We start from the raw sequence: 14142 nt of genomic DNA on the forward strand, positions 1-14142 counted from the left end.
GGAACCACGCACCACCTCCAGGGCCCATTGCAGCAGATTACCCAGGCAGCCCTGCAGCACCATGGCAACCACGCCTTCCGTTCACACCCCGCAGCATCATCTGTACACTACGGGGCACAAGGGCAGAGTCTTGTCCCTGCTGCTGGCTATGTCCTTGGCTGCGCTGCTCCGTGCAGGCTGTGCCCAAGAGCAACTCTCCTCCAGGGGGCTGCTGGTGAGGATGGGGCTGTGGGAGGAGGTGGGCTGGGGTGACGGCGCACGTGCCCACAGAAAGGGCTCCGAGTGCCACCTCTGGCACGCGTGCCATAGGTTCACCACCACTAACCTAAACTGTAAAGTACTCCATTTGGGATCACAATTGCCTTAGCAACTCCAGTTGGTTCAGTGTAAAACAACTGGATTGAGTAGTGTTGTTAGCTGCCGGAAATATTTTTGCTCAAGCATTTCTAATAGCAGGTATAGATATGTTTGGTGCCTAAATTTATGACAGTGTTTCATTTTAAACTGCTATATGGCCCTGAGGATATCCCATTGTCCATGGTCATCTTAAGGTCTGCTGCTGTAAATAAGGAGTTTTTTTTAAGCCTCCATGGATGTGAGCACTCTTATAAAACTTCACCCTTTCCATGTGCTGTTTTGAGCTCCAAACCCCACAGTGGCCTCAGCTGCCTTAAATCTGCAATTCTGTCTTATGAAGACCAACCTTAAGTTTTTCCATAATGTTTACTCCCAAGGAAATGTCCATAGCACGGGTGCCGATCCTGAGCCATCAGGACTCCAAGTGAAAGCAAAGCTGGGCCCCTCTGTAAAAGTTGCCACATATTTATGATAATCGGGACAATTAAATGCCGAGAGGAATGATGCCAACTACATTTGGCCAAATCCAGTTTGCTTTTCGTTCAATTGAATTCGACCTGTCTACTTTTAACCCCTAGCCTATGCATTTTGGGAAATGCTCTCCTCCCCCCCCCGCCCCTCCAATACACACTCAAGAGTTATTCAGATGCCCACACCAAGCCTAGCAACTATTTTTTTTCCCCAAGCCCATAACGTTTCTTTTTGCACACTCCTCTTTTGAACCGCGGGGCAGAAAGCGAACCCCTGGAACTTTTCGAGGAGGACGACAGAGCGACCCCCTACTTTATCTACCTTCAGCCCCGGCTCCGTTCCTCCATCGGGGTGGAGGGGGACATCCGCAAGGTGTCGCCTTTTGCAGAGCAAAGCTGGGGCGCGCCGTGCAAGGCTGGCGCGTTCTTTCTCCAGATGGTGTCGTTACGGTAGCGGGGAAAGGCGGGCGGGGGGGGGTCCAACCAAGGATGTACACATCCGGGGAAGCTTATCTAATTGGCCTTATGAATCGGCAGCCCCCCGTTTTCCGCGCCTGAGCCTTTCGGGCAGCCCGTTGGACAAAGACGCTGCTTTGCTGCGCAATTCTAGATCCATTACTACTCGCACCCAGGACTCCCCCAATCTCTGTAATTATGGTTCTTTTCCCCCATCCCCGTCCATCTGATCTTGCCTCCCTCCTCCTCCTGCTTTTTAACGATCGGCTGCAATATTTCAAACCCGAAACGGAAACCATTAGGTAAATGAGACGAGCAGGATGACCCCGGGATTGCTTCCCCTGCAGAAAGCATCGGCTGCAACAGGAGGGCACTGGGGAAAGGAGCGGGGAGAGGGGGGGGTGAAGGACAAGCGCCGGGGGGCTTCTGCAGGGGTTTCCTCCCGGGGTATCACGGAGCCAGGCTCGGACAAGGCAGCGCCTCGGTTGTTGCCATTGCAGCAAACGGAGGGGAGGGAGAGAAGGAGAAAGGGAGGCGGGGAGGGCAGTTTCGCAAAGTGCGCGACCCGCCCAAAATCAGCCGGTGGCAGCGGAGTAAACCCAGCGGGAGTGCAATCGCGGCACTTTGCATTCCTTTTTTTTTTTTTTGCAAGCCTCTATGTCTCCTTCCCAAGAATAAAGAGGCAGTAGCAAAAGGGGTTTTGGCGCCAAATGCCTGGCACCTCCCCTGGCTCTATGGAAATCAGGGAGGTGGGGTTAAGTTTCTTTCGCTCGCTCGCTCGCTCGCCCCCCTTTTCCTCCTCGGGTGTGTCAGGAATTTTTTTTTTTTTTAGTTAATAATATACAAGAGGTTCAAAGCCCACTTAGTGACAGTCATCTGTCTGCAAGCACAGGGTGAATGCAGAGGTTTTAACACTGGCTGGGAGGGGGGCGATTGGGCTGCTGGCGCTCTTTAAAGTCCTAGATTGGAGACGACCATCTGCATTAATTCAAGCCCCTTCTGCTCCCGCGACCGCCCCTCTGCCTTGCAACCGCCGCCGCCGCCGCCGCCAGCAGGGAGGTAAGAAGACAAGGGGATGCAAAACCTTTGGGGAAAAGAATGAAAATTTGGGAGTGGGGGTGGTGAGGGTGTGAAAGAAAAAAGGAGGATCGGGGAGATCTCAGTGCCACCCTCGGGATAGAAAAGGAAAGAATTGTGATCCGCATTTGCTTGGGTTTCATTCATCAGAAGCCAATGGAGTAACAACACCCCCCCCCCTCCGATGTTGCGGTCGCTAGAATCTTTCTGCATCTGTCCTGATGTTTCAGTGCCTTTCCGTGGCTTCTCCTCGCCTCCCTCTTCCCCCCCCCGCGCCCCAATGTCTTGATAGCAAATTAATACGGCTTTTGAACGGGAGAGTAAAAATACCGTACACTAGTGAGAGTGATCGGGGGGCGGGGCAGGCGAGCGAGAGCAGCTGGGATCGCGGCTGCTGTTTGGGGAGATTTTTTTTGCCTTACGTGTGTTTGTGTGTATCCGCCGCGCGCCTTTCCTCGATGGGGGAGAAAAGCTTATTATTATTTATTTCTGACCGATGATTGCTAACCGATCCTCGGCGACCGTTTCAGTAAATGCCCCAAAGCTCGCTTCTTTCATGCCCTCCCGGTTTGTCTCCGATCGTTCCGTTTCGTTCTGGCGCGGCTGGCCGTAGCAAAAAGTTGCCCAGCCCATTTCAGACTTCATGGCTTAACTACTACGCGCGATCCTGAGGGTGAGGTGGGCCGCCAGCCGGCCGGTTGTGGGTCTGATACAGCTTTGTGTTTTCGGGACGGTGAACAATGGGATAGGTCGGGAAATCGCGGTCTTCCTTTTTCGAAAAAAGTAACGTCTTGTGTGTGTAAAAAAAAAAAAGAGCAAAGCGAACACCCCCTTTTCTTTTTTTCATCCCGGTGGCATCCTCTTTTCCTCCCCATTTCCGCGTGTGTGCAAGCGCCCGCGGACAAAAAAATCGTCCAGTATCTTATAAAAAGGTGTTTGTGTTTTTGTTTTACCCGGTCCGGGTGAGTGGCGGTGCGCGTGTTTGAATTTCCTTGTGTTGCATAATGCTCCTTGGCTGGGTGACTTCCTTTCCCCCCCCCCTTTTCCCCTTCCTCCTATCTCTGCGTGTGTGGGTTTCTGGAAGCGCTCTGCCTTCGAATGAATGGAATGGCAATTTGCAAAGTAGCCCTGAGCGCCTCTCCCCCTCCCTGTTTTTTTTTTTTTTTTTAAACATCCGCCGCCGTCCTCCTTTTCCCTCTCCTGCATAGACTACAGATGACAAAAGGAGGAAGAAACTTCCTCTTTACTTTGCTTGGAATAGCCAGCAGGCTTTTTTGCAGGGCAAATGCTGAAGGAATATATTTTTTTTCTGCATCTGGGAAGGCTCTGAACCCCTTTTTCTACGAAGAGGGTGTGGAGGCTTCTGCCTTTCTTGCTGAACCCATCCTGTTAAGGTTTTTCTGCATTTTTCTTTCTTACAAAGGAGTAAGTAAGCAGGGGATGTGGGTAATGTTTCTTTCCCTGGGCTTAAGACTCTTTCATTGAAATGTTGATGGGGGGGGGGGAATCATTCTGGTTTCAAAAAGAAAAGAAGCCCAGGCTTATAATGATGGATCTGCATGGAGTAGGTGTATCTTTTTGCCTGTTAAAAATCTAATTTGTGCTTTCCCCCCTTCCTGCTTAATTTCAGGTTCTGCTAGGAACCGGGTGTCTTTTCTCACCCAGTGGGAAACAAACATTTCTCTTCTTCAGTTGTAATATCCTAATTAAGCATCCCGACTGAAGCCACCAGCAGCGGAGATGCCAGGGATGGTCAGTAAAAATTCCGATCTCGAATTCGACTCTTTGCAGCCCTGCTTCTATCCAGACGAAGATGATTTTTACTTGTGCGGTCCCGACTCTGCTCCTCCGGGGGAGGATATCTGGAAAAAGTTTGAGCTACTGCCTACACCTCCTCTGTCTCCCAGCCCGGCGGGTCTGCAGGAGAACCCCCCAGGAGGAGCCCCCGTGTCGTGGGGAGGAACGGCTCTAGGGGGATACCGAACCAGCGACCCTCTGGACTGGGCATCCGAGTTGCTGCTGCTGCCTCCCGAAGCCGACCTGTGGGGCAGTGGCGATGGAGGGGATTCCTTCGAGATGGGTTTGGGAGAAAGCAGCAACCTCAACGCCATCATTATTCAGGACTGTATGTGGAGCGGCTTTGGAACCAGTGATAAACTGGAAAGGGCAGTCACCGAGAAGCCACAGACTAAAGGAGGAACAGCTGGAGCGCCTGCCCCAGCTGGCTCCGCCATCCCCCCAGCTGCCCACCCCTCCAAAACCAGCCCTGGAAACAATAGCGGCAGCCAAGCAGAGCTCAACAATTCCGTGTCGGAGTGTGTGGATCCAGCCGTGGTTTTCCCTTTCCCCGTTAAGAAGCCAGATCTCCCAGCCCCGGTCTCCTCTGGAGGAGGTGGAGGAGTGGCAGGGGCCCGGGTCAGCTTGAACTGCAGCAGTGGCCTGGCTCAAGGGGTGGCAGTCCCTTCACCCCGAAGCAGCCACCACCCAAATATAACTAGTGACAGCCGGGCCAACAACAGTTCGGGAGACGACACACTCAGTGATTCTGGTAAATAACCACATCCTTTGTTATGTGTGGGCACTGGTAGGAGGTTTCATGGGGACTCGAACCAATACGATCTGCTTGTCTTTCAAAAAAAAAAAAGCATAGTAGGTAGGGTTTGGGAGGCATTTTTCATCTTTTCCAACAAAGATAGTAGTTACACCATCAGATGACTCCCAGGGATCTTATGGAAGATGGGAACAGCATGTTGTTTCCACTGCCATTCCTTTCCGCAGCCAGATTAAATTGAGCTTTCTCTACAATTCCACACCTACAAACAGTACCGTGCAGCAATATAAATTTTAAGAGCGCAGTGGTTTTTGGGGTTTGACCACTGAGTAAAAGGAGGGAAGGAAGTTGGTGGCTTCTGCTTGCAGAGGGAATTGTCCACTGCAGAACAGCAAATGTTATTAGAGGCAGATTTAAAGCAGCAATGGGATAGATGTGGACAAGGAAAGAAACTGTTGTTAACTTAGTAAGATGTTTCTGCAGTTGTATGGGTTTTAAAATGCTGGTAGAATGAAACTGAGCCAACATTAATGAAGTAACCCCTCCATCTAAGAGCTGGGTAAAAGCAGAATACATAATGCAACTGCACTGATTGGATAAGGACATGCTGTGTAGATTATAGTCCAGTTGTATTTTTGAAAATAGTCTAAAGTTCAAAACTAGCACAAGCCCTAGACTTTTCATTAGATCCCTCCTAGATGTGTTGCAAAAGCTTGCCAGTAGATGGCAGTATGTTTTTCTCTCCCTGGTGAGTATCATCAAAAAAGTTTACTTACTGGATTCCCTCCCAGCATTTTGTCCCTTTCCAGACATTTGAATGTTGATGATGGATGAATGAATGAAATCTATTTAAAAACATACAGCATCCCTATGTTAAGCACCACACGACTGCATTTATTATTATTATCTAAAATGGTACTTTTATCGACTATTAGACCAAACAGACTACTTTCAGCAAAAAATGACTTCTGCTAGTTGACTTTGCAATTTAATAAGTTTTCAAAATGAATGCTCTGTAAATTGTTTGAGGCTTTAGCAGGCTTGGGGTATTTAAATGGAACCAAATATAGAATGCTGGCTTTAAATTCAGCAAAATGCTTATAATCTCTAGGGGTGGAGTAGGAAGGAGAATCCAGTGTGACAATAAACAGTTTCTTGTCTGTAAATGAGAGGAGCCATATGACCATCATCATAAACTTGACGATCAGCCTCCTGTTTCAAAAGAGTCCCTGCCTCCTTCAAGTCTGAGGCTTGACAGCTTTCAGCAAGAAGGCTTCCTCCTAACAGCTGTCTTCTTGGCAATAAACCAGAACTTTGGCTTAAAGGGCCTGAACAACTGGGACCACTTTGCATTTTCAGGGAGAACAATTGCTTAGTTTTCTAGCCCTTTTTCAAAGAAATGGAATGTGTCCCAGGAGAGGTTTTATCTCTCTCCCTCTCCCTCCCTCCCTCCCTCCCTCTCATACTCACTGTGTATGTGTGTGTGAGAGAGAGGGAGTATATGAATGAGAAGGTATCGTATGTTAACGTGAAGGCATCATATCTGCCTTGTGAATCAATTTTGTCCATGCAATTCAATTCAATAGAACAGTTCCATAAAATCCAGATTAAGGGGTTTCTTTTTCTTTATGCTTTTTTATCCTATAACCAGTTGGATTGCAATTTTATTTACTTATTGGCCTGAGTATCTTTCTGATCTCCTTTCGACCATGACATAGGACTCATTTAACTAACTATGCCTCCTTTACTGATAGCTTGATGGAATATGTATGGAATATGTATTATGTGGCTTGAGTATGCAGATGTATTCTATATCTGGAAGCTGCCCTGTTCCTGTCTGCCCTTCTTGCTTTAAGATTTCTAAGAGATTATCCATTGGTCTTTGCTAATTAATACAGAATGTCTGAGTCTTAAGTATGCTTCCCTGGGATTGTAATGTCTTGACCTTTTTTCTCTTTCCAACAAAAGATGAAGATGAGGAAGAAGAGGACGATGAGGAAGAAATTGACGTAGTCACTGTGGAGAAGAGGCGCTCTTCCTCCTACAAAGCTATCACCACCCTGACCATTGCGATGCGTCCCAAGAACGGCACTCCCTTTGCCTCCGTGAGAACTCAGCCCAGTGAGGTCATCCTAAAGCGCTGTGCCCCAATCCACCAACAGCACAACTACGCCGCGCCTTCCCCTTACATCGAGAGGGAAGATGTGCCTCCGCCCAAAAAGCTAAAAAGCGAAGTGCTTCGTCCGTCAAAGCCAGTGACTCAACCAAAGCCCAAGAGCTCCAGTCCTCGCAATTCGGATTCAGAAGACAGTGAGCGCCGACGCAACCACAACATTTTGGAACGGCAGCGGCGTAACGATCTGAGGTCGAGTTTTCTGACATTAAGGGACCATGTGCCTGAACTGGTGAAAAATGAGAAGGCCGCCAAAGTGGTTATCTTGAAAAAAGCCACTGAGTATGTCCATTCCCTGCAGGCTGAGGAGCACAAGTTGTTGTTGGAAAAGGAAAAACTCCAAATCAGGCAACAGCAGTTGATAAAAAAATTAGAACATATGCAGACTTGCTAATGTGGGAGTTAAAAAAACAAACAAACACCTGACCTTTATATCTATATATATTTGTCTGATCTGGACAGCTATTGCCACTTTGCACATTTTTGATTCCTTAAAGAGAGCTATGTTTTTTTGACGTTAAGAATGTTGGTTTTATTTTCAATCCCGTCTCTTGCGTAGATGACACCACCTTGTTACCTGAAGGGAAGATCAGATGGATGTCCTTCTCTGGAATTGAAGAGGCTACCAAACCACGGTGGAATGGCTTTGTGTTTCATCTTGGAACTGTCGGTGTTCTTGCAATGTTGTGAGCGTTGGGACTTGCTTATGACATCCAGTTGAGTTGGAAACATTCATTCCGTTTTAATGGTGCTTATGTTTTACAGGTGTTATGGGGCAGAAGCATATTATTATACCCAGGGGGAAGGGAACCACCTGTGTAAATACCATATACACGTTTGCCTTTTGTACACGTCTTGGGTTATGAGAGGTGACTTTTGCTACCAATATTAGACTGGAAGTTCATACCTAAGTACTGTAATACCTCAATGTTTGAGGAGCATGTTTTTGTATACAAATATATTGTTAATCTCTTGTTATGTACTGTACTAATTCTTACACTGCCTGTATACTTTAGTATGATGCTGATACATAACTAAATTTGATACTTATATTTTCGTATGAAAATGGTTGTGGAAAGTTTTGAGTAGATATTACTTTATCACTTTTTTGGACTAAGAAAACTTTTGTAAAGAAATTTACTATATATGCCTTTTTTTCCTAGCCTGTTTCTTCCAGTTAATGTATTTGTTAATGTTTGTTGCATAGAACTGGGTAATTGCAAAGTTCTGTGTTTAATTTCTTCCAACGATGTACATTTAGTGCTGCATCTTTATAGCACTTTGAAATACCTCATGTTTATGAAAATAAATAGCAATTAAATGATATGCTACTTATTTCTGAAAATCTTTATGACAAAAGATTTCCTATATTATTTTTGCTGCTTCATTTATGGCAAATAATACCTCTATAGGAATGTAAAAGATGTTCATTAAGGGCATTGCCCTATACCAGGGGTGTCAAACTCGTCATGTGACGTGTCGCGACTTTCCCATTGCAAAGCTGGGATGGGCATAGTTTTAGCACGGGCATCCAGCCCGTGGGCTGGCAGTTTGACACCCCTGCCCTATACATTTCTCTCTCTCCCCCCCCTCTCCCTCCCTCCCTCCCTCCCTCCCACTCTCTAATCCATCATCTATATCTATCTATCAATCATCTATGCATCCATTATCTATCTATCTGTCTACCTACCTACCTATCTACTTACCTGTCATCTGTCTATTCATCTATCATCTATCTGTTTTATATCTACTTACCTGTCATCTGTCTATTCATCTATCATCTATCTGTTTTATATCTACTTACCTGTCATCTGTCTATTCATCTATCTATCTGTTTTTTGGATTAAGTCCAATATAAGAAATTGGCTTTGGCCTAATATACAAAGATGGGGAAGAAGGGGGTAGCTTCATTTGACTGGTCCCAATCAAGGTATTGTCCAGCAGTGGATTTTTTTTTCTTTAACATGTGCCCCCTCTTTTATTATGCTCAATGAATTCCAAGTTGACATAGAGATAGTCAGGTGCTCTTGCACTCCATGTTTATAAATGTTAAAAGAGTTTCACTAGTTTCTCTGCATACATAACCAAAAAAGGAGTTGGGGACATAGCCCTATGACGTATCAGCCAATGTGATATGTCGCTATGTTTCTAGGCAAAGCTCATCTGTTCCTTGGAGGTTCTGTTTCTCAAAAGATCCTCTGGCAAAACGCACAAATCTGTCTTCTGAAACAGCACTTTCAAGCATCAGGAGCAAGCTTTTGCACTTGCTCAGTTTTTTCCTTACTTCAGCTCTTATTTTTTTTTCTGTCATAGTGCTCATATAAGAATAACAACCACAACAAGCTGAATATTACAAGATCTGAGCTGCAAAAGTCTGAAGAGCCACTAGATGACAACAAAGAGTTTCAGTGTCTTTACTACCTATGGAGTTTTGGTAGGTGTACTGTAAAACTACAATACACCTATGGCTGAAAGGAAAGTGCCCTTCTTCCTATGTCAACTGAACAAAAAGGTATTGGCACTGTTCTATTGGGAGTCCCACAACCCTTCAAGAAATTTTCCATGCCTCATTATCGGAAAGCTGCTAATTTTGTATAAGATTTATTCTCACTCTTATTTTTGGGGAATCTTAATCGTGGATAATAGAAATTTGTCCCCATTCCAATGACTGAAACCATGTCTCAGTCTTATACATTCAGTCCTCTTTTTTTCGTAGAATCATAAGACTGGAAGCGACCCCTCTGCTCAAGCAGGAGTCTTACACTATCCCAAAGAGAGCAATTACTCTTTGAAATGGAATAATTACAAGAAGCTGTGAAGCCCATGTCAAATAAATAAATAAGCCCCATTTGCCACAGGTGGTGAGGGGTGATTGCATGTCTGGCTCTGGTTTTTCGGCAGGTTATGGTTTGTTGTGATCACAGTTTGTCCAGTTAAGGTATTGTAACAAACTGGCTTTGAGTTCAGACACACACACACACTGTACTAAGTCAAGACTTTATAAATCAGAGTTGGATAAGCTATGGTGGATGACTTCGCACATTTCATCATCAAAATAAATCACATTATGTAAGAACACCCCCCCCAAAAAAAAATCTGCCTTCAGGATATGCAGATTTCAACTTCTAGGATACTTGGCAGTGACCATTTGACAGAAAACTGAAGTTTGGAGTTGAGTCCACACATCTGGAAACCACCCAGGTTGAGCAAATCTTGATTTAGCATGTCTAGGTCAATTGTAGCGAGGACATAGATTTTTCCCAGGAGGGAGCCCTTAAGATCTTTGAATCCCATCATTGCTGTAATTGAATCCACCCACCTTGCTGCCTGATGTCTTCACTTCTCGTTCTTGATAGTCCAGACAAAATAGCTGGGATAGTTGAAAGTAGCACAAACATTACTTTTTTTCCTGATTTATCATAAAATCAGATTTGGAGAAGCAGGATTTCCTCATTGGTGGCAGACTTTTTGGGGGTTGTTTTGTTTTGTTTTGAGAAGGGCAGGCTACAGACATCAAACTCAGATGGTATATGGTTTGTCTTTTAATATACTGAGATACTGAGCTCTGGCTAAATTGTACCAAAGACTGATGGGAACATTTCTTATTGTTATTCCTAGAACAGATGTAGAATCTGGACTACATATGTTGGAACTTGGACTAGAATCTTATTTGTCTGAAATTCTGTCCGATAGATATTTCAGACCATTTGTATCCAGATGAAAGAAAAAAGAAAGCATGCTGGGCCTTTTGTTCTTCTACAACTACTAGATTACTTTATTGTTACTACAACCATCTCTTCCTCCTTTATTCATCCTCCTTGGTTATATCCTGTTTAACACCTAGTCTGTAAACCTTGAATAAGAGGAAATAAGGTTTCTTATTGGGCTGATAGGCCAATACAATTGTCTCTGATCCTGAAAAAAGATACACAGAATTCTCTTCCCATCTGCAGTGATGAATTGTGGCACCAGAAACATTTTTTTTTTTCCTCTGCAACACATCAGGTCAAAAAGGGTTATCCAGATTTCCTTTGACTACTACAAATATGGAGATGGGAAGATCCATCTTCTTCTAACCATCTAAACTTAATTCTATTATTCTCCAGTTTAGAACAATTTGTTGGTTGGTTTGCTGCAATAACTTTTATGTAGCTTACAAAGTATTCTGTGCCTGAACAGCAGAAGAGGCTTTTAATTTATTGTAATAACTTCCATTATTTCATGAGATCTGCAGTCTTTTTATCATTAGAATCAGCAATACATTCCAAATTAGAAGCATAAAACAAGATATTAGATTGCTGGATGGCATAACTATTGCTAGCCAAGCTAGATCCCCTATCTATAGCTTCCCAAAGCTCCAGAGCCTGATCCAGTAGATTACATTCCCATGGACCTTGACTTTGGAGAAGACACTCTTAAAACACAAAAATGTAAGGATTTAAGCATAATTCCTAATGGTTTCGTAAGGATACCCATGGAGGGTTTTTTTAAGCAAAGGGAAGAAAATTTTTGAGTTTTCGTTTTTTTTAACTTTGCAATCTAGTCTACTGATCTGGGATAATAATAATAATAATAATAATAATAATAATAATAATAATAATAATAATAATAATAATAATAATAATAATAATTCTGGCTGCACAAGACCAAGCCTTAAGGACAAATGCATACAAAGTCAAAATTGAGAAGACAGCAACAGACAGTAAGTGCCGCCTATGCAAAGAAGCTGAAGAAACAGTGGACCACTTGGTAAGCTGTTTCAAGAAGATTGCACAAACTGATTACAAGCAGCGGCATGACAAAGTAGCAACAATGGTGCATTGGAAGATCTGCAAAAAATATCATTTGCTGTAAGCAAAAACTGGTGGGATCATAAAATAGAGAAAGTCATAGAAAGTGATAAAATTAAACTGCTCTGGGACTTCAGAATTCAAACAGACAAGCACCTGCAACATAACACCCCAGACTTAACAATTGTCGATAAGAAATACAAAAAAGTCTGGATAGTGGATGTGGCAGTGCCTGGAGATAGCAGAATAGAAGAGAAAGAACTGGAGAAGATAACAAAATACAAAGACCTACAAATAGAAATAGAAAGACTGTGGCAAAAGCAAGCAAGGGTAGTACCAATAGTCATAGGCTCCTGGGTGCAATCCCAAAACAACTGGAGCACCACTTGAACACAATTGGCATTGACAAATTCGCTATTAGTCAATTGCAAAAGGCGGCCTTATTAGGAACTGCTTCCATCCTGCGACGATATCTATAATACCATCAAACATCCACATCTGCCTATCCCAGGTCCTGGGTAAGGACTCGATAGGTAGACAAAATGCCAAATCCAGTCTGAACATCTGGCTGACTGTGCGATGATCCATAATAATAATAATAATAATAATAATAATAATAATAAAGTTGGAAGGGACCTTGGAGGTCATATAGTCCAAACTCCTGCTCAGGCAGGAAACCCTACAGCATTTCGGACAAATGGCTGTCCAGTCTCTTCTTAAAAACTTCCAGTGTTGGAGCATTCACCACTTCTGGAGGCACGTTGTTCCATTGGTTAATTGTTCTAACTGTCAGGAAGTTTCTCCTTAGCTCTAGATTGCTTCTCTCCTTGATTAGTTTCCATCCGTTGCTTCTTGTCCTGCCTTCAGGCACTTTGGAGACTAGCTTGACTCCCTCTTCTTTGTGGCAGCCCCTGAGATATTGGAACACTGCTATCATGTCCCCCCTCGTCCTTCTCTTTGTTAAACTAGACATAACCAATTCTAGCAACCATTATCCTACCTTGCTTAGCTTTTTGAGGTTGGCTAGATCAGGGGTAGGCAACCTTGGTTCTTTTTTGACTTGTGGACTTCAACTCCCAGAATTCCTGAGTCAGCATGACTGGTTCAGGAATTCTGGGTATTGAAATCCACAAGTCATAAAAGAGTCAAGGTTGCCTACCCCTGGGCTAGGTGTTGCCATGATGATGGGTAAATCACAAAGAAATTTTGTGCAACATTAATACCTATAGAACTCTCTGAGAAATGTATTTTTTTTTTTTTTGTCCTTGTTCACCTCGCAGTTCCTCTGATAGATGGGGGGACACATACATTTGTTTGGTTAATAAATAATATATTCTATCACTGAATACTACATCACAGTAATACTGTGATTGTTGAGGGAGTAGAAAATAACAGATGTATGGTTGTAAGCAACACATTGCTTACATCTCAGGAGCAAGCTGTTCCATTTTTGCAGTTCTCTGAACTGAAGCAGGAAGAGTTTAAATGAACAATGAATTTCAGTGACTGCATGCTTTAAGAGAGATTACACTTTGGACACAGTATGCACAGATCCAGCTCTCTAAAGAAATCTATATTGCTGGGAAAGGTGGAAGGAAAGAGAAGACAAGGTAGATGGACTGAATTACAGTGACAATGGATTCACCATTGGAAGACCTGATGGACCAGGTTGGGGCAGATCACCATGGAGAAAAAAGCAACACCAACTTCACAGAACAGATCCTATTTCAAGATATATAGCCACTCTCAGAAATGATAGTTTACCAACAACTCAGATTTCACTGGTAATGATCCCCAAAGATTATATTCTTTATGTATACAGAGATGTTTTCAAAAGAAAGTCTCTCCTTATATGCATAGCATCCAGACCTAAAAAGGAGGAAAGTTCCATGAACAATATAATTATATATTTTAGAGATAAATCTTTATTTCTTACTTTTATCCAGACATTTAGTTTCTATTAAAAGTGGTAATATTATTACTGTGCCCTATAAAAAATGTCAGTATAAGAGAATATCGTAATAACCAAAGGCTTTTTAAAAGGTGGGAGTAATTGTAAAATGTAAAATAATCATGGAGTAATATATTTTACGTTACAACCTCCAGGATCCATCAATAGTGTATTTACGTACAAGCGTTGGGAGCAATGAAATCAGGTGAAGTAATATAATTATTTTTGTTCTTGCTGCTTCTCCAGATCGCTTACTCTCATATGGCTTGAAGGATGCCCTGAAGCATTAAATCATCGTGTTGGATAAGTCCACCACT

General features: G+C 43.6%; 1 protein-coding gene across 3 annotated transcripts; it reads left to right on the plus strand.

Moving 5' to 3' along the window:
* Positions 1-1709: 1709 nt before the first annotated feature.
* On the plus strand, positions 1710-8384 carry MYCN (MYCN proto-oncogene, bHLH transcription factor). Of its 3 annotated transcripts, none has more exons than XM_039334836.1 (3): positions 1710-2342; positions 3991-4908; positions 6880-8384. In XM_039334836.1, the coding sequence occupies exons 2-3, from the start codon at positions 4101-4103 to the stop codon at positions 7476-7478; spliced, it is 1407 nt and encodes a 468-aa protein (XP_039190770.1). In that variant the 5' UTR covers positions 1710-2342; positions 3991-4100; the 3' UTR covers positions 7479-8384. The 3 variants fall into 3 exon arrangements, with proteins under 3 accessions (XP_039190770.1, XP_039190787.1, XP_039190779.1); XM_039334853.1 differs by lacking the exon at positions 1710-2342 and adding an exon at positions 2765-3033; XM_039334845.1 differs by lacking the exon at positions 1710-2342 and adding an exon at positions 3586-3785.
* Positions 8385-14142: the final 5758 nt, after the last annotated feature.

This window comes from Crotalus tigris, unplaced genomic scaffold, assembly GCF_016545835.1.
Source record: "Crotalus tigris isolate CLP2741 ecotype Arizona unplaced genomic scaffold, ASM1654583v1 scf7180000017546.9332058, whole genome shotgun sequence".
Lineage (NCBI taxonomy): Eukaryota > Metazoa > Chordata > Lepidosauria > Squamata > Viperidae > Crotalus > Crotalus tigris.